Genomic DNA, 26,374 nt, shown 5'->3' on the forward strand with positions numbered 1-26,374 from the left:
CTCTTACAGGATGTGATGATAGTCTATAACATGTAATATGTATTGTAATCACCAAATACAGTAGAGTCTTGCTTGTCCTACATAAATGAGCTGGAGGAACATTGGATAGGTGAAAATGTTGGATCAAAAGGAGGCATTAAGGAAAAGTCTTAAACATCAAATTACATTATGATTTTACAAATTAAGCACTAAAACATCTTGTTTTACAACACACCAACAGAAAAAGCATTTCAATACACAGAAACATTGTGTAATAATTACTGTATTTACGAATTTATCACCAAAACATCGCAATTTATCGAGACAACTATGGATCTGGGTGGAAGGCAGACTTCATTGGATAATACAGAATGTTGGATGAGCGAAGGTTGGATAAGCCTCTACTGTAGTGGCCTGTCCAACTTACTAGACAAGGCAATTGTGGGGTGGGGAGGGACACAGTCACAGGAGCCACCATCCTTGCTGATAGCCAGCTCTCCTTCTAGTTTTCAATCCATCTTAGAAGGGCAGGACGTATAATAGCAGCTGCTGGGAGCTCTTCCTTATTTTAAATACTCATTTAATGGCCTACTGCCATTAAAGTTCTTTATCCAATAATTACTTGCAAAAGGCACAAGTGGCAATAAGATTTTTATCAGTAATGCCAGCAATTTTGGGCTGTCCACTAGCTTAATTGATTGATCTCTTACTACCTGATACCATGTTTGAAAGCCAACATAGTGCGTCGATTTGAGCATTGGACTTAGAAGACCAGGGGCGCTTCCAGACAGCACAAAACTGTGGGCTTTAATCAGGGGGAAAAATCTCGAGACTTCAGAAGAGGTCCACATACTAACCTGTTGGTGCTGGGATTTCTGCCTCCATCATCCACACTTGCTGCTTCGTTGCAGGATTTAGAGGCTCCCAAGATGGCCACTACTACAGGACATATGGTTTTTTTTAAAAAAAAGAAACTCAATATGCGAAGATGCGAATCATTGTATAAGTTCCGTTCCTGAGTTATAGAGGCTGCCTGGCCATCAGTGCAGATAAGTCTGGCTATGTACTTGCGGCATTGAACAACAGTTTGCTGTTCCTGGGTTATACATGTCTGTTCCTGATTGCTCTAATTGTGAAAAGATGTACAACATTGACTTATCGTGAAAAGATGTACAACATTGAGGGGGTCACAACGTTGTCCTGGCCAGAGAAAATGTGTCCTCCACACATTTCATGAAGTTTCTGGTACACAAGCAATTTTTTTGCATTCTACTCAACTGTCACCTTCTTTTTAGGAACTGACTAATCAAGAACAAACATTTAAAGCCAGGAACAAATCCAGATAAAAAGTCCCAAGATTTCCAAAGATGTGGATTTTCAGTTCAGAACCAGGATATTCCCAAACCTGAAAATCTTGTGGGTTTTTTTTTTGTTTTTTTTTTTGCCATTCATAGCTCTTCCTCCCATGTTATGAGGGAACGGCATCTGGCCAACTTCCTGTTTGCAGCGGAAACTCCTGGGATAAAAGTACTGTCTGGATGGGCCCCAAATTTGTTCAGCCATGGAAAACCACTGGATGACTTTGGACAAGTCATACTCTCTCAACTTCAGAGAAAGGCAATGGCAACTCTGACCTGAACAACCCTTGCCAAGTGTATCCCGTGATTGGTTTGCTTTGGGAGTGCCCTAAATCAGAAACAATTTGAATGTGCTCAAAAACAACACTCTTTGGCAGAAAACACTGAAAACCTTATAAAACTACAACTCCCAGAAGTCCATGGCGTTGAGCCTTGGCATAAGAACATGCATAAGTGGAGAAAGCCTCATTTTCTTTTTAGTCCAATTTCAAACTCATTATGTTGCTAGTTGGGCAATCTATTCTGGTAATTCTCTCCAATATCTTTTCACTCAGTGCCGATGAATGCCAAAAGAAAAAGAAAGAAAGAAAAGGCTACTCATTGCTTTTTAAGTGAACGCCAATGACTCTGGCAGGCATTCTTCGTTCCATTTTTCTTCTCTCTCCAAGCCATATTCAAGAAAAGGAGCACACTTTGAAACCCAAAGAAGTTGCCTGAAATGGAATGAACAACCTAGAAGTTGGAAGGCCACTAATTTCCTACACCTACTCTAGAAAATAATTCCCGGAATATTTCAGCTTCCAGTTATTAGTAACAAAATACTCTGAGGAAGTTTAATGTGATGCAAAAATAGAACAGCTTCTCAAATAGACCACAGTTTTTCCAACAGGTTGGTGTTGATGATTTCATACTTCCCCCTCAATGTTCTCAGCTGGTTACCCCTTTCTTTGTGATTCAGGACTAATAAAGACCAGCAATCAGACCAAGAAAAAGATGCTGTGGCTAGGAAAGGATCAATTTTCTCTCCCATTGCATATCGCTTAGGTTTTTACAATAACGCAGCACGCAGCAAACTGGCAGACTTTGTGGTTAGAGTGGACCAGGGTTGAATTCCCAGCATGTGGTAAAGCAGTCCTCCAACTGCTTCCCTACACAGCCAAGTCACTTTTATGTGGGTTATGTGGCTTAGCATATGCATGGAGATTTAGTTTTACTATGTAAATGAAACTAAATCACAAAAGAACCAGGCAATGCCAAAATAATGTGGACTCTGTATCACTGCCAGATCAAGCAGTCAAATGCAGGGATAGATGAAAAGTTTTGAGCTTAAAAACAATGAAGAGACATGGCTGCATTTTTTTTTTTTTTGATATCACATAACAACAGAGTAGAGTCGATATGCTCAAGGGTTTAGGGGGGAAAAAAACTCTGCCTGCGTGTCCTACCTTCTGCCAAGTTCTTGGCTTTCAGATCACATCTCTCTTCACCTGACTGCATCTGTTTCTGAGATGCTTTGTGCTTTGAGCAAATGATGAACAGAGAGTCACTTCCACTCAAGGGATGTGGGATTTGAAGGATGGTAAAAACATGTGTTTGGAGAAAGAAAAGTGGGTTCTCTCCATTGTTTCCATATGAGAGGAATCACTAATTCATGGTATATAAGTGGTCTATAGATGAGTCATAATTGTTAACACATGTATTGCAGTGGCTTTTTGAAATGTGGCACACACCAATATTCACAAGTGAGTGTCGGCTGTCGCAGTCAAGTTTTGTGAGTGAGAAATTGAGTGAATGCTGATAGTCCCTATTGTCAGGTTACAGGGTGAACCATGTACTGTATATACTCAAGTATAAGCCTAGTTTTTCAGCCCTTTTTTTAGGCTGAAAAAGCCCCCCTCAGCTTATACTTGAGTCAAGGTTATTTATTATTTTACTCTATTATTATTACATATATTATTTTATTCTATTAATTATTATTATTACCATTACCATTTTACTTTATTATTATTATTACATTTATCATTTTACTCTATTATTATTACATTTATTATTTTAATATTGTTATTATTACATTTATTTTAATCTATTATTGTTATTATTACATTTATTATGTTACTCTATTATTATTGTTATTATTACATTTCCATTATTTTACTCTCTTTATTATTATTGGAAGGATACATAAGCACATTTACATTGAAGAAGGTTAGAATAATGGTTTAATCAGAGTTGGGCAGTCTTATCTTAAATTACAGTTTGATGTAAATACTCAAAAACATTTCACCTACTGATGCCTCCATTAATGTAATTGTATTGGTATCTATTTTTATTTTGAATTTTACCAGTAGCTGCTGTATTTACCACCCTCGGCTTATACTCGAGTCAATCCATTTTCCCAGTTTTTGTGGTAAAATTAGATGCCTTGGCTTACATTTGGGTCGGCTTATACTCAAGTATATTCGGTATGTGGAATCCCTCAGTGAGGTATCAGAAACTACTGGTCACTACCCCATAAAATGAGAACCATAAAATGGCATCTTCCAAGAAAAAGACCTACCTGGTAGATCTTCCTAGATGAGTGGTTCCCAACCTTTGGTTCTCCAGTTGTTTTGGACTTCAACTCTCAGAAATCCTAGCTAGCTTCCTAACTATTAGGAATTGTGGGAACTGAATTCTGAAACACCTGGAGGATCAAAGGTTGGGAACCATTGTCCTAGACTCTACCCATCTGGATTGGTCACGATTTTCTTCTGGGCAGTAGTATTTCTCGCTGGAGCAGTAGGACCTACCAAAGCAGTGGTTCTCAACCTGTGGCTCCCCATGTGTTTTGTCCTACAACTCCCACAAATCCCAGTCAGTTTACTGGCTGTTAGGATTTCTGGGAGTTGAAGGACCCACAGGTTGAGAACCACTGCACTAAAGCTTTATATGTCTGTGACCCCCAATGTTGGCTTCTACACTAGTCTTGAACTCTTTGGTCTGGCTTCATCCCTGAATCCTGGTTTATTCTCTGGTTCTCCCTTTTGGTTTGCCCTCTGACCCTCCCTACATGCTCTTTATTTCATCCTCCCTGTCTCACTCAGCTATTAACTATCTGTGTCTAGGGATGGCAGAAACAAATTAATGTAGACAGAGCTAATTAGTACTTTCAAACCAAAGCACAAACTAAAGTCAGTTGTGCATTAAAATCCACCAAAATACATACAGAACTATGTACAGTAAGGAAACCTGCACATGGAAATTATATGGTTCACAATTTTTCACAACTGTGATGCATGCAGTGTTCAGAAACACGTTGTTTTAGGGCCGTGACTTGCAAAAAAAGGATGTATATTAGGTAAAATTGGTTGTTGAGTACATGAATTGGGGAAATGAGCTTTTATTTTAAACTGTCCATAGTCAGGGTGTTTCAAGTGTAAATCTGGAAAAATGCACAGCCTTTGGGTTGAATTAAACTGAAGGCTGGAGAGATGAAACCCTGAAAGAAACCAGAATGTCTGATTAATCAATCCATGTTGTGTTGAGAGGCCTGGAGTTCTTTGAAGTAATTATGCGGACCCATTAAATGCTTTAAAAGTACAGGCTTTATTGTTTTGTGGTTCCTTCCCTGTCCAAAGCCACAGGCTAACTGTGCTAGCCTCCACAGATGTGTAACAGAAGACTTGTGCTGGATTATTTGTGTTTAGATTGTGATGTTCCAACAAATCTGGCCTGGATCAAGGAATGGATCTGTCACAAACATCACAATCGATGTCATGGGGAAAAAGATAAATATCTAATGGGCTCGAATCTATGGACTTTCTTGTCTTGCAAATGGACAAGTGGTGAACAGGAATAGCAGCACACAAAGGACTACATGAGGCAGCCAAACCAGCATTGCAGCTGGACTGTCCCCATTAGTGATGGTACCTATCTCATGACACTGTGTGCATCCCACTGGCAGTCTGCCTCTTTTATATTTTATAGTTGTATTTGCCTTCTTTTTTTTGTTTTAGCACAATTGCACTAACAACATTTTTTTAAAGAAACAGCACTAGTATCAGAAGGTGAGGTTATGAGGATACGTGATAGTACAATAATGGGACTGCAAATTGGGGAATCAGTGCAATTCTGCAATTGAAGAAAGATGTGATATTAAAGGTGCTCAAACTAGTATGTATCCACTGATAATGTGACTCTAGTAGAATCTGAGATTAGTGCAATAAAGTCCAAGACTGACACTGTATTGGTTGGTCCCCACTAACATAGATTTATCCAACCAATTGTTAAGTGGTAAGAAAACATATAGTTGATGTAATGGCTATACTTAAGCTGGGAACAACCAAAAATAGAATAGGAGAATTCTGGCATGGCTTTACTCTTTTTGTCTTTCCAAAGGATTCTTGTATCACACGAGTGCTTGCTTGAAATGGGCTTCTAGACTTTAGAACAATACATATAGCAAATGCAATTGTCTTAGAAATTGTATAAAGACTGCCATGAAGTGACTTGTTTTTTGGACTAGCATTCACATCTACAACAATTCTTCTTAGCTCTTTCCCCCCAGTGCAGTTCCTTGCTTTTGATCAAGTTATGGTTAAACGTTGATGATCCGTTGGGAATGTTTGTTTAGTGCGATAGTTCCCAACCTATGGTCTGTGGACAAACAGTGGTCCGCAAGAATGAAAATATGGTCCATGGCCTCACCATTACTACACAATTGCCTCGAAACCACATGGTAATGAGAGCGACTGGTCTTATGAAACCCTCTTATAGTGCCGAGGCAACTGGGATGTTTGACGGGGCGGGGCTGACTACCCACGGGAGATTACTACTACCACAGCAGCTCTAGATTATTAAATATGGTTTTCTGTGGGCAAGCAGATGGCGACTACTGGATGGCATATGTTCTGTATCAGAAACCAGAGCTGATGTGGTCTATCAAATGCAATTTTCAGAATCAGCACCCCAAACAACCAAACCAAATATAAAGTTGACCAAAAACTGATTTATAACCCTTTTGGTGCTAATGTTGGCGAGTGGCCCCTGGTCAAGTGATCCCTAGTTTAAAAAAAGGTTGGGAACCACTGGTTTAGTGTGATTACCAAAATGAAAACTGAAGAGGGTGACATGTTTGGCTGTGTAGAAGAAGGAGTGTTAGCAGCTGTTGCATCTTACTTCATTCTAGTTTGAATTCCTGTTTGACCATAAACAAGTCAACCTTTCTAAAAGAAATAACAAACGTCTGAGTAAAATTCTACTGTTTCCCCCCTCCCTTGCCCTAGAACTGAATTCTAGGTACTGTGTGCAAATATATTGGTTTTAGTGCACAAAAACATATTGCCTTCAGGCTTTCCTTTTTCCTGGGCATTCTACATTATTTGTCTTTTCTACACTAACCGGACTGCAAGGAGCCATACGTTCCTGGGGCCATAGAAGTGTGCTTTCAATTATTCCACATGTTTGTCATCCAAGCATAATACTACAGTATATAATAAAAAGCAGCATTCATGCAACCCTCGAATTTAAAAAAAAATCAAATACATGTTCAAAGAGCAGTTTGAGGACTGAGCTGTTTGGTTAAGTGTTGATTAACAACAGAAGTAAATATGGGCTTGTTTTAACAGCAAAGGCAAGCCAGCTTCGTAGGTTGTTCCATCCCAGATCATATTCTAAAAATTCATTGTACACTTCTACCTCCCTTGCCACTCATTTTTACTGTAAAGTTCTAGACTTGTGCATTTGGCTGCCATACAAAAGAGTCATTCAGTTTTCTATTTAAATCTGAGGGCCTACCTGCTTTATAGTTTTTCTCTTATTTTTCTCTGATACTTCCCACTCCCTTTTCTTAGGTAGTTGCTTGGAAAGGATACTGGATGGAAAGCTTGAAGGTGTTGTCCAACCAGTAATATAGTGTCTAGCATTCTGGGGCTTAGGGTATGTCAATGCTTTAACATTATATTAGTTTGATTCTGTTTGCTTCCACCTTAATAAATGCTGGGATTTGTAGTTTAATGAGATTTTTAAAAACTGTACAGTAGTTGCAAGAAGGAGTCTCCGGGTTCTTCTGCTACTGTTGGATTGGAGGACTACTCCCAGATATTTGAAACATGAGAACTGCTTGATTTCATGTCCATCTATGCTCCAGGCATCTTGGGTCTTTTGACAAATGCCACAATTTTGATTTTCTTATAATCAAGTTGGAGGTGATCTGCTTGATAGTATTGTGTTAGTGCTCTCAGTGCTCTTTTAAGGCCAGTAGGTGTTCTTGAGAGTACAGCTGCATCATCTGCATAAAGTAGATGCATCCTGCAAGTTTTGGGGGTGGAAATCCATGTTGTGAAGATTGTCCACCATGGGGTTGATGTAGATGTTAAATAGTAAAGCCCTAAACAGTTTGAGACCTGCCTATCTTCACGACCGCATTGTCCCCTATGAACCTGCACAATCTCTGAGACCTTCTGGGGAGACTCTCCTCTCACTCCCACCTCTGTCACAAGCGTGGTTGGTGGGGATGAGAGAGAGGGCCTTCTCGGTGATGCCCCCCCCCCCCCGGGCTCTGGAACTCTCTCCCCAGGGAGATTAGACTGGTACCCACCTTGTTCACTTTTTATAAAGACCTAAAAACGTGGATGTTCCACTGTGCCTTTAATTAAACAGTTCCGCAGATAATCTTGCCACCCCTCCCCAGCTATAACCCATGATCTAGCCTTTGTACTTTTCTAGTGTTCCCTGCCCTATAGAGGTAGTGTTCTATTTCATACTGCCCTTGTACTCCTAATTTATCATCAGCCCTTTCCTTGCAACTGATTTGCACCATCCCGCCCGCCCGAGCTCAGTAATTGTTTATGTCAGTCTATTAGTTGTTTGTTTGATGGTTATTTTATACTGTTTTATGGTGTTGTTTTATGAATTTACTGTGTTATATTTTAAACTATGTTTGATCAAGATTGTATCCATGTAAGCTGCCCTGAGTCCCTTCGGGGAGATGGAAGTGGGATACAAAAATAAAGTTATTATTATTCTTATTAATAGTAGAGGGTCCACGATGCAGCCTTGCTTGGCACCTTTCTTCATTCCAGCCGCCTTGGTGAGGTGGAACTGAGGGTTGCATCTTATTTTCATTGAGGTCCCTTCATGGAGTCTAACACGATAGGAATTGAGTAGATATTCCATTCTCATCAATGTCCAGCTGGTTGCTAAGTTTCTGAATGCAAAGCTCAACATTTGATGCTAAAAAGTCTGTTCTCAACGCTTCTCACTCAATCAAGCTGACTGATCTATTGCAATAGGTCATTTTCATAGGTTGCTCTGGATATAATATTTATTTATTTACTGCATTTATATCCCTTGAGTCCCTAGGGGGACTCAAGGCGGCTTACAATCTCACCTCCATGGTGCTTTAAAACATACCTTTATTGGACATACATAACACAGGCTTTCAATGCTCCATTGACTTCTTCAACATGTTAAAAAACTTATAGGAGATAAAAAAAACATGACAATGCTAGTCTACATTTTGGCAAGATGTTGTGTCTGTTGTTTTCAGAAAGATGGTATGGGGGGCTATCTGTATATGTAGTGGCTACTTCTTTCTTTGGCCATGTGGGCTCAAGGAGACAAAGAACCATAAAGTCCAGGAAATAATATTGAAACTTCATGAGCAACAGAAACAGATGCATATATTTTAATTCCTCAAATATCAGCAAATACAACTGTGGAATCTAAAGAACTTAATTGTCATCATATATAAGAGTTCTGCAAAGGGTTAGTCTAATGTTTATATATGATAGCACTTTGATTAGAAGTTTCTTTCTCTGTAGAATTAACTGAATTCTGCTTCTTAGGATCCCTTTCCATCTGAAGATGTGTGGGATTGATTTCTCACCACCATACACAGATTTCAATATCTACACCATTTTCTTATTCATTTTTTCAAGTCAGCTCATTAGTCATTAGTTACTTCTGAACCTAATTGGGTGTAAATACTGGCCCCAAACATTGTATCTCTAAGGCCATTTGTCTAGTGGACAATAATGTAAGGCAAGTCCAGCAGCCTCACCCTTTTCCAGCAGAAATAGGAAAATTTTCTCCTTTTGCTTGAGTAGGACGTAACCCCAGAAGGACAGGAGATAATGGAGACATTCACAATGATACATTAATAATTACGATATTGACTTCATCTCTTGTAAATGGAATGGAACTGGCGTAAAGCAATGAGCAAGACAGATTGTTCTTGGGTGTTCACTTCTTGGGAAAGATGGGCCCACCCAGGTGGTGGGAATGACTAATTTTTATCCTGGGTTCTTTTATGACCTGCACATAGATAAGAACTAAATAACGGACAGTGCAGAGAAACCATTGTAGTAAATGGAACAAAACAGTAAGAAAAAGGACACAAGGGATGTGTTCCTTAGTGTGAAACCAGCTTGAACAAGTTGATGAGTACCGAGCCAAGATGAAGTCAACAAAGGCTCTCTAATGCCTGTTAATTTTGTGTTTACATTTCAGTTCTCCATTAATGTTATAAATTTATGTGCAAATTCTGGTGTTTGATCTGGGATCTATTAAATGGAAATAATATTGATCTCCAGAAGATTTTTTCCCCCAGAAGATAATAGGTTGGGAGATATCTTGGTGCTGCATAGGGAATGGCCCAAACCCTACACTGAAGTTGTGTAGGGTAAAGCTGAACATTGATTGTACTGTAGCAAACCGTACATTGAAGGCAACACTGCACAACCAAACTTAAATCCAAATGTACGTGTGCAATGGCACCATACTTACTGAATGTGGACACAACATTCTGCTTCCAATTGCTTCTGTAAGAAAACTTCCATCAATAAATTTCCAGCCAATATGTCTATGAAAGTTTCTCCTTACCTGAAATCAGAATGAGTATGCACCATGCGATCACTTTAATGTGTCATTTATGTGTTGTGTCTATCTGTGTACTATAAAAGAGCGTACAGTTTTGCCCCCAGTAGGAAGTGTGCTCTCCTTTCATACTGATACTTGGGAAAGAAGCAACTTTTGCACTACAGTAGCCAATATCCATCATCTTCAGTAGCTGGTTGAGTACAAAGATAACATGAACTGAGTATCGTCACTGCTAAAATATCAGGATCTCTAGTTTCTGTAGCATTCCCTGGGATAGTTGCTTGCATAGAAAATGGTCCCTTCATAAGAAGTGGCCAAGTTCTGAGCAATCTTGGAAGTATAAATAGTTTTTTACACCCTTGTGGCATAATTATTTCAGGACAGGTTGAAGCTAAGTTTTGGCTGGACAATTTTGATAAATCATATTTGGCAGAATACAAACTGGGCCCATAGCCCACAGCTGAGGTAGGGAAAAACAAGAGCCCACATTTTCCTCCAAGAAACAAACACATTTTGTTCAGCTAATTTAAACAATGCAATCAAGAGAACTCTCACATTAGATGGCTGCAGGCACACATAGACCACTACCTAGATCATCTCCAAAACACTGAGAAAGAGGTTAGTGTGTACTGCCAGTCCCAAAGTTACAAACACAACAGGTTCTGTCAGTCTGCTCTTAAGTTGAATTTGTATGTAGAGTAAGTCAGAACAGGTATATGTTTAAGTGTAACTCCAGCCACACACACACACACACACACATGGCTGGAGTTACACTTAAAAATATACACTCTCTCTACACACACACACACACACACACACACACGAAGAATGGAAACCTTTTATACACTTTGTGAAAATCCAAAAGATGACCACAACAGGATTTGATAACTAAAAATAAGATAAATAATATTTTATTGTCTTCTGTATTTTGTATGTTAAAACTTAAGAGAGGGATGCTATCTGATGGGTCAGTTGTGAAGAAACTATAATAGAAAAATGCATAATATCAATGATGTAGAAATTATAGAGGTGCATACACACAAATATATATAGAGATATACTAGCCATCCCCTGGCACACGTCTGTGTATATGTGTTTTCTGTGTTTATATATGTGTATATGTGTGTTTGCGCGCACACATACATATGGTTTTGCACATGTGTTGTAATGTATCTTTTTTTCACTGGCTTTTAATGTGTTTTTCAGTGTTTTTATGAGTGATGGTCACATATTGGCCTGATACATGTATTGTGTCCAAATTTGGTGTCAATTTGTCCAGTGGTTTTTGAGTTATGTTAATCCCACAGACGAACATTACACACATGCACACATACACATCTCTCTCTCTCTCTCTATATATATATATATATGGCTGGAGTTACACTTACACATACATCTATATGTTTGGAGTTACACTATCTCACTATCTCGCTATCTATATATATATATATGCATGCTTTGGATAGCATAGGGAAGGGTTAACATCCTTGTGGTGTTTGTTTTGGTGTCTGTGTCCCTGTTCAGAAGATTTCACCTCACTTTCTGTCCCTGTACAACCGGATTTTGAAAATTTTCACTTGTTGTGGAAATAAGGATTGGAGATAAAGCTTCAGTGGAGACACATTTTCACCATGACAACTCTTTCAGGAGTGAAATTCCCTTCCTAGGGATATATTTCTCTCATTTCCTGTTGTCCCAACCCTGCCTGTAACTATGTGTTATTTGTAAGTTGGGTGTTCGTAACTTGGGGACTGCCTATACTTAGAAATTAAGTTCTAATTTTTTTTAAAAAGGTATGGTAAGATCATCAGAGAGGACCTTGTCAAAGACTGCGGCCAGTCTATAGAACTCTCTTTCCTCTCACTTTACTTTCCCCCATCTAGCAACTTGTTATTCAATGGGTATTTGGCCATTAAATGCTTGCTTAATGGGAAAGGGTTTGTTTGTAGGGGGTACTAAAATTTTCCTCTTTAAAAAAATTCTTGTACTGTTTTAATTGTGTCTGGTTTTTACATTGATTCTTCATTTTATAAGTGATTAGCTTTTAGCTGTATTTTGTTTTATTGAAGGTTCCCTTGTGTTATCAAGGAATAACACAAGGACACTCCTAGTCCAAAATGACCTCAGAAGCACTTTAGGTTTATGGCTCATGCAATTAAATCCTTAACATTGTTTTTAAAATTTTAATTTTTTTTATTCTGAAGTGGCCTTGCCCTGCGGACTTTCTTGTGTTCGATGTTTGATTTTATATTGCTGTGTTGTTTTTATACTGGTTTTTGCATTTTATGTTTTGTGTCTATTGTGTCTATTGTGTTGATGGGCATGGCCTCATGTAAGCCGCCTTGAGTCCTCTGGGGGAGATGGAGCGGGGTATAAATAAGTATTATTATTATTATTATTATTATTATTATTTTACCCGTAAAATGATGAATTATATCAAATATAATGATGAATTATATCAAATCATATAAATCTTCAGCTTTGCAATGGCCAGTGAGCTGCCTCCTCTGCCTCGCCTTTTTTTAATCATCAAAACTCAACCTGGGAAGCAGACCAACTACACACCAGAGGGAATCTGATCAATCTATTTTTTAGCCATATTACCTGGAGGAAATTAGCTTACAAGGAAATGACTAAGCAGCCTTATCTCCTTGATACAATATCTTCCAATAGGAGCCAATTCTATTCATGAGTTTTCCCCCATTCATGAAACTCGAGTCTGTTTTGCTTCTCAGCCCTCTTTCAAAACTCCGTGGCGTTCATTCGCAGTGTCCCAAAAGCTAAACAGGCTGCGTGTCGCTCTTCTCTCACATTTGTAGAATGGAATGCCGGCCTAGCTGCACTTAGATGTGTGTACCTAACTTGCACAATCACATCACAATAGGACAGGGGGTGAGAGGAAGAGGTGCTTAATGTACACATTCAAATTGCTCCTCATTCCCATAGATGAGATCCTTACTTATACTATTGTCTGAAACTTTTCCCATTGACAAATTCCCATTTCGTTGATACATCTCCTGCTGTCATTAAGAAGTTTTTCTAGCTTTTATTGATATCTGCTGATGAGGATCAACACACAAGAGGCGGAAAAGGCTTCTCCCATTATACCATTCATCACGCATAATTACCCATTGTCTTTACCAAACCTCCCTCCTTCATGTATACTCAAGTGGAATTGTTAAGTCAATCAGGAACTCATTTACATGTTACCACGGCACAGTCCTAGGGTTCGTGCCCCTCTCAGGGGCAGAACAATGAATGGACTAAGACTTTGAACCAATAAATGATAGCTGTTTATTTTCCCCGCCTCTGGAGAACACCAACCAGAGGGAATCCCCAGCTAATGAGAGCCTGGATCCTGACTTGTCCATTTCTCAGCCAATCAGGGGCACTGCCGTTATTCCAAATGGCTGTCCAAATAAATAACTGTATTCTGTATTTCCCAGTGAGACATGCAAGATCTTTGAAATAAATAAGGTCTTTAGCTTTCTCTACCACTGAGTGCTGATACCTCACCAAACTACAAATCCTAGGATTCTACAGCATTGAGCCATGCCAGTTGAAGTGGTGTCAAACTGTGTTAATTCTGCTGGGTAGATGCATCCTCGGTTTTGGGGGAAATGGTATAAATGAAACAAAATATGAAATATATTGTTTCCCATTATTATTTATTAATTTAAACTTTTCACCCTCAGATTAGTCCATTGGTTTTGACAGGATTGTGACATTTTTGAAAAGCAAATACTTACATTATTTTAATAAAGAAATTATGAATTTCTGGAAACAAAGATGTGACATCTTATTCCAGCAACGCTGTCTCTTTGTTTACTGAAAAACGACTGTAACATTTCATTGTGTATCTCACGTAATTGGAAAGATCGTGAACAAACAGCTAACAACACACTAGGTCATAATTCTATTTTAATCCGTAGAGGTCTTTCCATATGCAATGGCCTTGTTTTGAAACATTGCGAAACGTGACCTAAACATTGTGTGCTGGGAATCCCCTTCTTGGGCCCCATATTGTCTTAAATGTGTGGAAACAATTCTGAAACAAAGTGAAAACAAACTGGAATATTGTGATGGTTTTACATCTGTACATCTTTTCTCAGGGTAAAATAAATTGTTTTCCTCTACTGCAGGCTTTTTGCGCTTTTTGTTGCTGATTAATATCTCACCTTAGCAAACATTGTTAAACTCATCTTTGTTAGTTTGCTTTGTTTTTTAAGCGTCTTCTATTACATATCGTATTACACATCTAGCTTTCTCATATATTGCTAACCAAGAGGAATACACTTCATCTATATATGCAAGTGTTAATATATACAGAGAAGGAAAAATGAATGTTAAGTTAGGTGTAATTATTGTAAATATATCAGAGTTTGACAATGCAGTATGAGCCCTGTATCCATGGATGATATGTTCCACATATGTTTACTGTGGATAATAGAGTGTCCTATTGAAACGAAGGACTTCTGGATCAAGAATATTAAAGAGTCATGCTGGAAACTCTGGAAAATGCCCAGAAAGGATAGATTCTGTCAGATGTGGATAAATGAAACTGCAGAAGTGGGAATTCTACTCTATTGCTTTTTTATTCCTGCATCCAGCTTCCTACAGCAAGAAATGTTCAGCATCTGAGACTGTGGCCTGGTGACATATTTTAAATTGCCTTACACTGCCCCAATATTCAAAGAGATAATGTCTTCAGACAACCAGATCATATTTGACAGTCTTTCAGACAGAAATGAAATCAGAAAAGCAGAATGTCTTTAGTCTCAGCACAGGGCAATGAGGACCTGGCCTCTGTCATAGATATTCCATTGATCTTATTGTTCAGCTTTCATATAAATGGGAAAAGGTAAGTCCTCAAAACCTTCATCTAGAGCAGTGGTTCTTAACCTGTGGGCCACAGACCACCATAGGGTCATGAGGATGAAAATTTGGTCTGCAATACTTCCTGTTTATTTTATTTTATTTCTGCTCCTTTTGTGTCATCTGCCACTCCTATCCTGTCGCTGACCATGACATATGTTTTGTATCAGAAACTAGAGCTGATGTGGTCTAGCCAATGCAATTTTCTGAATCAGCACCCCAAACAGAATCTAAAGTTGACCAAAAACTGATTTGTAACCCTTTTGGTATTAATGTTGGAGAGTGGTCTCTGGTCAAGTAGTCCCTGGTCAAAGTGGTCCCTGGTCAATTTCTCCGAATAATTTGGACAGTGCAGTGCTAGATGGGTCCCATTCAGAGGTCACAATCATTAGATGCAATGAAATTTGATCCTAAATAAGTGTGTCTACAAGGTTGCAGGCTAAGTTATATACATCTACATGCTGCATTTTGAGTATCAAGCAAAAAGTAGGTGCCAGAAATAATATCATATGAAAGCTGACTGGCACAACCTGGGGATCACAACCAGACATAGTGAAGAAATCTGCCCTTGCACTTTTAATAAGACATACCGCATTATCACAGGTTGTCTACGGCCTACATTACTGAAGAAATTATATTGTTTAGTTAATATTGTACCACCTGACATCCGCCGGGAAATAGCAGCCAATAATGAAAGGACCATGGTAGTGACATCTCCAGCCCATTGTCTGTTCAGATATCAGCCAGGATGCCAATGCCTTAAATCAAGAAATAGCTTCCTAAGATCTACAGAGATCCTCGCAGGAACATCTCAGCAACTGAGAGTACAAAAGTGGCAGGCAAAAACTTTGAATCTCAATCAATGGCTGATACCTCCTGGGCACAGAGAAGACTTGGCAACTTGGAAAGCACTGAACAAACTGCACTCTGGCACCATGAGATGCAGAGCCAACCTTAAGAAATTGGGCTTAAAAGTGGAGTCCACGAAATGCGAGTGAGGAGAAGAGCAAACCACAGACTATCTACTAAAATGCAGTCTGAGTCCTGCCACATGCACAATGGAGGACCTTCTCACAGTGACACTAGAGACACTCCAAGTGGCCAGCTTCTTGTCAATGGACATTTAGTATAATGCCAAGTTTAACTTTGTTCGTGTTTTTTAAAATACATTATAACTGCACCCTCAATTTGCTTCTGACATGATTAAAAATACTTTTATTATTTGGTACATACCTGCTTAATTAACTAGTACATTTATAAAATGTGTATAGGTTAAATATAAGAATGAAGTATTCATGACTCATAAAATCATCCAGGAATTACAATTGCCTATACCAGTATTTTGAGAAATAGCAGAGTTCTTTAAAATTAGATAATGACTTTGGGAATACATTTTATTATTAGCATGTTCAGGTTCAACCTAGGTTGAAATTCTCTGAAAATACCTACTGCAGGCTTTAGAAACATGTAGTTCTAATATCATTTTCTTGAAAGAGAACCAATCAACACCGGCCTTTGTTGTTGCTGGAACATAACATTCCCTGCTCCTTCAGGCTGTTCCGTGCTTCAGAAGGGAATTGACTTCTTGCAAGTAACTATGACTCCATAGCTGGCTGTTGTCTGTTTCACGGAAATGCACGCCAAAATTATTTATTGGCTTAACACTTTGGAAATCAATCTAAAATGTTCTGTTCATGATGAAACAGGCTCATGATCTTTGAGAGGTGAATTTTGAGACTCAGGAGTGAGGAAAAGTATCTAACAATTTATAAAACCTCTTAAGAGAGAATGAAGGATAGTTTTAAAGATGACATACCATGGTTATAAATGGAGGATTTATGTTTGGTTTAGCATCTTATTTGTAGCTTCAAATAAACTGGAGGCTTAAAGGTATCCTATGTAAACTGGAAAACCATCCAATTGGTAGTCCAACCTAGAGTAAACCTGCTCTATTACTAAATGGTAGATCAACAGCTGGATTGAGAACATAATTGTTAAATAGTTTTTAAAAGTAAAGTCACTGGAGACCAGGGTTCATAAAAAGAAAGAGTTGGAAGAGTCCACAAGAGCAATCTAATCCAACTTACTGCCATGCTGGAAAATACTTAACTATGGAAAACCATTGGTTGAGCCTGGGTAAGCCATAAACTCTCAGCACCAGGAAACCCAGTGTTAGCTTTACTTTAGGTTTGCCATAAGTCAGAAACAACTTGAAGGCACACAACAACAGTAATACATTACACATATATGGGGCGGCCTCTTGAAAACCACAGTGAGTCCAAAATACTCCTGCAATGTTGTGGCTATGGCTAGTAGGGAGCTTACTTCACCAGTGCCAAAACTACTGGATGCTGGTCCATTTCCAAAGAGAACTGTTCATAAATACTTTTTTTCATTTACATATATGCTTCTGTGCTCTCATTCCAGCTTTAATCTTCACCATAATGCAAAATGTGTGTTCCTCTGTTGTTAGATTTTTGAAACTGCTTAAAATGGTTTAACAATGTAGGTGTATAATATCTGGGGTGACATCCCAAATGTCAAAGGAAAGATTGGCCTTCCCCCTCTGTGACCTGCAGAAAGTTCCTCAACATTTATTAACCATCAGAGGTCAGAGACTGGGAGGAGTGGGCAGATCAGGGACATGGGGTGGGCAGAACAGGAGAGAGGCCTTGGACTCACAGGGGTGAAAGCCTTCACAGTTCTAGACTGGGCCCCCAATATAAACAGTCTAAACAAGGGGCCATCTTTTAGAGTAACTCTGGACCTGGACTGGTCTTAATAATTTCCATCCCACAGAGAGAGAGAGAGAGAGAGAGAGAGAGAGAGAGAGAGAGAAGGAGGTAGCATTGTGAAAACATTTCTTCTTCTCTTTCACCTTGCCAAACAGATCTCAGAGCACACTAACTCAACGGGCAGTATTATTCTGTCTATAATCAAACTTATTGTTAACTTATTAGTCTGGTTATTCTTGAAAAACCACCCTGGAAGTGGGAGCCTTGGTATAATTTAGCTACTGGCCAGTTAATTATTCTTAGATTAGTATGACCTGGCATTCCTTTCGATGCTACACTTTCAGTTTCCTCCTATCCATATTGCATAATTATAGCAGTTTGAAATTACTTTAACTGCCATTGCTCCATCCTGTGGAATCCTGGGATCTGTAGTTTGTTGGGGCACCAGAACTCTCTGATAGAGAAGTGTAAATATCCCACAAAGCTACAAATCCTTGAATTCCACAGCACTGATCCATGGGAGTTAGTGTGGTATCAAATTGTTGCAAACAGTTGGGGTGGTACTTCATCTTTGCCTCTACTATCCTTCCCTCCAATGAGCAGTCAGGCTTTATTTCCTGAATAGGGACTGGTTGGATCTTCTCACGGTCCAAGGCACTCTCAGAACTTTCCTTCAACACCACAGCTCAAAAGCATCTATCTTCCTTTGCTCAGCCTTTCCTATAGTCCAGCTCTCACATCCGTAGGTGACTATGGGAATATCATTGCTTTAACTATGAAGATCTTGGTTGCCAGTGTGATGTCTCTATTCCTATTTTATCGAGATTGGACATTGCTCTCCTCCCAAGAAGGAAGCATCTCCTGATTTCCTGGCTGCAGTCTGCATCTGCAGTCAGGCCTGTAGCGAGGGTGGGGGGGGGGGGTAGGGATTCAACCCCCCCCCCCCAAAATGTTTCAGATTTTTTTTTTAAAAAAACTGGTTTACTCATGAATTTTAACTGGTTCACCAAATCCCCATGCTAAGTCTATGAGATGCAAAAAATTAAGAGTCCCTCCAGAACTGTAAGCACTATCTCAAGCAAATATTGACAATGTATTCACACTGTCATTACTTGCAGCAATAGTCGATGTAGTGAAGCAACCAAGTTGGGTGTATGTGTGTTGAATGCTCTCATTAAGGAGGCCAGACTTGGTGGAGGTGGTTGACAGGGGCGGAGCTGCAGGCTATTGAAGGCTGCTCTGCCCCCTGCTATGCTCTTTGCTTCAGCGTGAGTGAGGAGGCAGGTTTCAACACACACACCCCCGTGAAATTTTCAACCCGCCCCCAAAAACAATTTCAACCCCGAATTTTTTTTTCTGGCTACGGCCCTGTCTGCAGTAATCCTTGCACTTAGAAATTCAAAGTCTGTCACGGCCTCCACATTTTCTCCCTCTATTTCCCAGTTATCAATCAGTCTGGTTACCATAATCTTGGTTTTTTTATGTTTAGCTGCAACCCAGCTTTTGAACTTTCTTCTTTCACCTTGATTAGAAGGCTCCTCAGCTCCTCCTCACTTTTGGCCATCAAAATGGTATCATCTGCATATCTAAGGTTATTAATGTTTCTTCCAGTAATTTTCACCCCAGCCTTGCATTTGTCAAGCCCTGCACATCGCATGATGTGTTCTGCATACAAGTTGAATAGGTTGGGTGAGAGTATACCACCCTGCTGCAGAAGGAGAAGGAGAAGGAGAAGGAGGAGGAGGAGGAGGAGGAGGAGAGAAAGGGGGCAAAGAAGAAAAGGAGGACGGGGGAAGAAGACGAGGAGAGGGAAAAGGAAAGAGGAAAGTGGGAAAGGAGAGAAAGCGAGAAGAGGAGAGGAGGGGAGGGAACAGAAGGGGGGAGGAGGAGAGTGACTGTAGAGGGCAAGCAGGGCCCTCCTCCCTCCCTCCCTCCCCGCCCTGCTCTTGGCGAGGCACTGGGCTCCCTTCGTGCGCGGTCCAGCTCGGAGTCGCTCAGCTCCAGAGAGGGACTTCTTGCGAGGAGAAGAGGCGAGAAGAGGAGCGTCGCGCGTTCCCAGGGCCCATCTCCTTGCTTTCCGTGCTTCCCCTCGAGGCTGGGGGGCCGCGGGCGAGGGCGAGCCACGCGGGGCCGCGGGAGGGCGCCCAGGGGAAGCCCCCCAGCCCTGGCAGGCCCCCCGGGGATGGCGATGGCGGCGGCGGGAGGCATCGCCACGCTGCCCGCTTTGCCCGACGGCGGAGGAGGAGGAGGGGGGCGGAGGGGGAGGCGGTGGGAGCGGGAGCGGCGGCCCTTTCCCCCCGGGACACTTCAAGGACCCCAAGCGCCTCTACTGCAAGAACGGGGGCTTCTTCCTCCGGATCAACCCCGACGGCGGAGTGGACGGCGTCCGAGAGAAGAGCGACCCCAACAGTGAGTTGCGACTTCGGGAGAAAGGAGTCTGGGGGAGGCTAGCAAAGGCCCAACATCCCCCTCCCTCAATCTGGGCAAACTTGGGCCCTCCCTCCATGTGTTTTGGACTTCAACTCCTACCATTCCCCAAAAACCGGAGGGAACATATGCCACATGCTAGTCTTCAACTTTTTTCCTATAGAAAATCATGATAACTATATATAAGAAATTAGAATTGATGTGGTCTATCCCGGGCATGGGCAAACTTGGGCCTTCCATGTGTTTTGGAGTTCAACTCCACTATTCTTGCTAGGAATTGTGGGAGTTGAAGTCCAAAACACCTGGAGGGAGGGCCCAAGTTTGCCCATGCCTGGTCAATCCAATGCAGTTTTCTGAATCAGTGCCCCAAAGAATGTCAGGAAAAGGCCCAAAAACCACAACACTAAATATAAACATTAAGAAATAATGAAATGCACACTGGGTTGCTGGGAGTTTTTCGGGATGTAGGCCATGTTCCAGAAGCATTCTCTCCTGACGTTTCGCCTGCATCTATAACAGGCATCCTCAGTGGTTGTGAGGTCTGTTGGAAACTAGGAAAGTGGAATGTCCAGCGTGGGAGAAAGAACACTTGTCTGTTGGAGGCAAGTGTGAATGTTTCAATTGGCCACCTTGATGAGCATCTAATGGCCTAGCAGTTTCAAGGTCAGGTTTCTTACTGCCAGCAGCCTGTTAGGAATCGTGGGAGTTGAAGTCCTAAATACCTGGAGGGAGGGCCCAAGTTTGCCCATGCTTGTGTTAAGGGAACCCTGGCTATTCATTGACTAAGTGCCAATGACCAGGGCCACCACCAATTCTCCTGGTCTCCTTAGGGACGGTTATCTAGAAGTCCCTTCCTTTTTCTTGATACATTAATGTTATGCTTAAACCAATTGTGTCCTCATTATTTAGTCTGTGGTCCACTTTCCTTAAGACATTACTCTTATGCTGGAAACAGTTGCATAACATAGCTTAAGAGAGAAAAAAACATTTAGTGCCTTTGGTTTTTGGACCTGTTCCTGGCATTATTTGGGGCACTGATTCGGAAAACTGCATTGGATTGACCAGGCATGGGCAAACTTGGGGCCTTCAGGTGTTTTGGACTTCAACTCCCACAATTCCTTAGGAATTGATGTGGTCTATCCCAGGGATGGGCAAACTTGGGCCCTCCAGGTGTTCTGGACTTCAGCTCCCACAATTCCTAAGGAATTGTGGGAGTTGAAGTCCAAAACATCTGGAGGGCCCAAGTTTTCCCATCCCTGGGATAGACCACATCAATTCTAATTTCTTAGATATGATTATCATGATTTTCTATAGGCAAAAAGTTGACAACTAGCATGTGGCATATGTTCTGTATCTCAAAAACTAGATCTGATAGGGGAAAACTGGCCCCATTTTTTTTGGAATCAGCAGGTCAAATATCCCCAAAACCAGGGCTAACATTTAAGCCACCAAAATGTGTGTTGGTTAGTGTAATAGTTCTTTTATTATTTGGTCATTGTCTTCATGGTCTAGCCTTTGGGAAAACAAAGTGGGTTTCCTTCGTATGTCCCACAATTAAGATTTTTGCTGCTGAAATTCTACCACAATTGTTACATGGAGCGGATGGAATGTGGGTTGCTGTGAGTCTTCTGGGCTGTATGACTATGTTTCAGAAGCATTCTCTCCTGATGTTTCACCCATATCTATGGCAGGCATCCACAGAGGTTGTGGGGTATATTGGAAACTAAGCAAGGGTCCATGAGGTCATGAAGAGTAGGAAGTGACTGAATGAATAAATGACAACAATAAAGGAGGTTTATATATCTGTGGAAGGTCCAGGGTGGGATAAAGAACTCTTGTCTGTTGGAGGCAAGTGTGAATGTTGTCATTAATCACCTTGATTAGCATTGAAAAGTCTTGCAGCTTCAAAGCCTGGCTGGGAGCCCTTTTGGAAGAAAGGGCAGCATGGCAAGAGTCAGCAGCGATCTGTGACTTGTTAGCAGATTATTAAAAAAAAAATAACATTAAAGGTTGCCACATTTGAAGTCACAGCCCAAAAAAATCCAAGCTAAATTAGTAAAGTCCACAGCAGAGGCTAGAAATGGAAATAGAGATAGTTTGGGATGATACAAATGAGACATTGTTATTGTGTTGTCGAAGGCTTTCATGACCAGAATCACTGGGTTGCGGTGAGTTTTCTGAGCTGTATGGTCATGTTTCAGAAGCATTCTCTCCTGACATTTCACCCACATCTATGGCAGGCATCCTCAGAGGTTGAGAGGTATATTGGAAACTAGGGACCCTTCCACACAGTCCTATATCCCAGAATATCAAGGCAGAAAATCCCACATTATTTGAGTGTGGACTCAGATTACCCAGTTCAAAGCAGATATTGTGCCTTGATATTCTGGGATATAGGGCTGTGTGGAAGAGCCCTAAGTAAGTGAGGTTTATATATCTGTTGAATGTCCAAGGTGGGGAAAAGAACTCTTGTCTGCTAGAGGTACGTGTGAATGTTCCACAGATATATAAACCTCACTTACTTAGTTTCCAACAGACCCCTCAACCTCTGGGGATGCCTGCCATAGATGTGGGCAAAATGTCAGGAGAGAATGCTTTTGGAACATGGCCATACAGCCCGGAAAACTCACAGCAACCCAGACATTGTTATTGTTACCATGTCACTGCTACTATAATTTTAAAGAACCAGTATGTAGAGTGAGTTTCATTGGAAAGTGCTTGTTGTAATTTTAAGGGTTGTATGTTGTTTGATCTACTACTGGTGCAGCGAGTTAAACCACTGAGCTGCTGAACTGGCTGACCGAATGGTTGGCGGTGCGAATCCAGGGAGTGGTGTGAGCTCGCACTGTTAGCCCCAGCTTCTGCCAACCTAGCAGTTTGAAAACATGCAAATGTGAGTAGATCAATAGGTACCTCTTCTGTGGGAAGGTAACAGTGATCAGTGCAGTCATTCTGGCCATATGCCTTTGGAGGTGTCTACGGAAAACACCGAATCAGGCATTGAAATGGAGATGAGCACACCCCCCCCCCCCACAGGTGGACAGGACTAGACTTAATGTCAGGATAAACCTTTACTTTTACTTATGTTGTTTGATGTCATGACCTATGGCTGGCATAATAAATAGTTCATTCTTTCATTGTCTTCAGTGAAACATTGCTAGATTGTGAACTATTTTAGTTGGTGGCATCTTAGTATTTACCACATTCTGTTGTTTTGTGTGCAAGTGTGAAAGATTCGTAATGACCTGTTTGCTTTGAGCAAGTGTGTCAGATTCCTCTTGCGCTGCCTGCATTGATTCCCCTCCCTGGCTTCCAAAAGAGTCCTGGGGTCCCAGTGGAGTTGAGGTGCCTCCTGAACCCCAGACCAGTGTTCCAGATTCACTTCTCGTATTATCTTTGGCTGTCCTGACATGGCTTTCATGATGGGAGATGTACCAATATAATTTCTACAACAAGAATCTATCTGAATTACAGTCACTTCCAGCATTGGTGGACAGCCAGCTAACCACTTTAGCCTCTCATAAACCAAACTGGCCTGTTCCTTAGAAGCACCAGCTTTCCACTTTGCTGTCTGTATAAACGGATGCCATCGCCAGTGGGAGCAAATGCCAAATGTGTCAGCATTCCCCTTGCTCTCCATTTCAGAAAGCGCAAGGGGCTGTGGCTCTACCTCTAAATAACATCTGGGATTTTAGCTCTTTTCGGAATGTAAAGACCAAGCAGATGTGACTTCTGAAGGCAGGTTTCTCCCATTTTTTACCCCTAACAAGCTGCCTGTTCATGGATGTGATGGGAGGCTCCCTCAGGGGTCAGTTTAGTTGTCTTCAGTGCATGGATATTGGCATGGAAAGGGACATCTTGTCATTTGGTAAGAGAAAATGTTTGGATCTATCCCTCTTAATGGGCTCCATCTGGTAGTGAAGTGGCAATAGCACTACAATCTTTTAAAAGATCTACAAGACTCTTGTTTTGTTTTGATCTTGTTGCAACAGTTGTGTACTTGTTAACTCCAAAGTGAGTGGTGCTTCTTCAGAGTGGCTTAGTTCTAAATAAATACACATCACTAGAATCTGTTCCTAGTATTCATTATTCTGATTAGGTGATGCAGCTAAGCTGCTGAACTTGCTGACTGAAATGTTGGCTGTTCAAATCTTGAGAGCGGAATGAGCTCCTGCTGTTAGTCCCAGCTTCTGCTTAGCAGTTCGAAAACATGCAAATATGAGTAGATCAATAGGTACCACTCTGGCGGGAAGCTAATGGCTCTCCATGCAGTCATGTCGGCCACATGACCTTGGAGACATCTATGGGCATCTATGACTTAGAAATGGAGATGAGCACAACTCCCCAGAGTCAGACACGACTAGACTTCTTGTCAAGGGGAAACCTTTACCTTTACTATATTCCTCCACTTGTAACGTTCACCATTCCCACTATTCCCTGTAAATATCTATACAGCTTAAGTGTTCATCTTATGGTGGATAATAATAATCATCATCATAATCATCTTTATTTTTTACCCCGCCACCATCTCCCATAGGGACTTTGGGTTACGTACACCATAGTACACAAAGTACATAGTGCCATACAATACATAAAATAAAATACACCAACATATAAAATCAATAACGCATTACATAAATCAAATATATAAATTGAATAACAACAACCTCTATTAAAATAGAATCAGTAAAATATGGTTATCACTGTTGATTAAAAGATCCATACAATCAATGTATCAGCCCAGCTGTATGCCCACAGACTGTAGATATAGAGTACGAAGTAATTGGCAATCGGTTCTGGCTACTAAGTAAGCATTATCGAAGGCCTGCTGAAAAAACAAAGTTTTTAACTCTTTCCAAAAGTACTGTAATGTGAGGACATGTCTGATAGCTATCCTCATTATAATCAGCTTGTTTCCTTGGACATTAGCATTGTCCCTTACATTGTTGTTTAACATAATTCATTATCCATATTCATCAGTTTGACTCAGTCAGTCAGTCTGTCAGTAGCCTTTATTTCGGTCAATAAACCTTCGGCTGAAGTAAAGTGGGAATAAATTACAACATTACAACGGGTAATTACAAATTACAACGTTACAGAATTTGAATCCTAAATAACAAGTTCTGACTTATGGTTTAGCAATAATAGATATCTCCAATCTCTACAAGTTGAGTAACTGACCAGTTTTACCCCTTATTGGTGAGTAGAATTGCTATGTCCAGCTTCTTTCTGGGCCCTTCCACACAGTCCTATATCCTAGCATATTAAGGCAGAAAATCCCACAATATCTGCTTTGAATTGAGGTCCTTTCCACACAGCTGAATAAAATCCCACATTTTCTGCTTTGAACTGGGATTTATGGCAGTGTGGACTCAGATGATCCAGTTCAAAGCAGATATTGTGGGATTTTCTGCCTTGATATTCTGGGTTATATGGCTGTGTGGAAGGGCCCTGGGTTATCTGAGGGCCCTTCCACACAGCCCTATATCCCGGAATATCAAGGCAGAAAATCCCACATTATCTGAGTATGAACTCAGATAACCCAGTTCAAACCAGATATTGTGGGATTTCCTGGCCAATATTCTGGGATATAGGGCTGTGTGGAAGGACCCTCAGAGTATGTTGTATCTCACAGTATGCATTAGTGATAGAGGCTGTTCTTGTTTATGTGTCTTCAAGTCATTTTTTGCCTCTTTGTGACCCTATCATAAGCTTTTTGGGGGAAAGATTTGCTCATAGAGAGTTTGTCTTTGCATTCTTGTAAAGCTGAGAGAATGTGATTTGTCTAAAGTCACCCCACGAATTTCCATGGCCGAGCAGGGCTTTGAACCTTGGCTTCCAGAGTCATAGTTCCACTCTAACCACTATAACACATTGACTCTTAGGCCCATTCTATACTGCCTATAATTCAGATTAACAAAGTAGATAATCCACATTATTTGCTTTGAACTGCATTGTATGAGTCTACACTGTAGTATAATTCAGTTCAAAGCAGTTAATCTGGATTTTGTTTGGCAGTATAGAAGGGGCCTCAGCAGGCCCGTAGCCAGAATTTTGTTTCGGGGGGGGGGGGGGGGGGGGGGGGGGTGGGGAGGGGCTGAATTTTTTTTCAGGGGGGTTTTGGGGGGGGGCTGAGTTTCG

General features: G+C 40.8%; 1 protein-coding gene across 1 annotated transcript in view; it reads left to right on the plus strand.

Annotated features, from left to right (window-relative positions):
• Nucleotides 1–19,889: 19,889 nt before the first annotated feature.
• FGF2 (fibroblast growth factor 2) overlaps nt 19,890–26,374 on the plus strand; it is a 29,132-nt gene continuing 22,647 nt past the window's right edge. Inside the window, 2 exon segments of the mRNA XM_060778971.2 lie at nt 19,890–20,048; nt 20,050–20,215. Coding sequence (XP_060634954.2) covers nt 19,989–20,048; nt 20,050–20,215 — 226 coding nt within the window. The 5' untranslated portion in view covers nt 19,890–19,988.

Source organism: Anolis sagrei, chromosome 5, assembly GCF_037176765.1.
Source record: "Anolis sagrei isolate rAnoSag1 chromosome 5, rAnoSag1.mat, whole genome shotgun sequence".
Taxonomy (NCBI): domain Eukaryota; kingdom Metazoa; phylum Chordata; class Lepidosauria; order Squamata; family Dactyloidae; genus Anolis; species Anolis sagrei.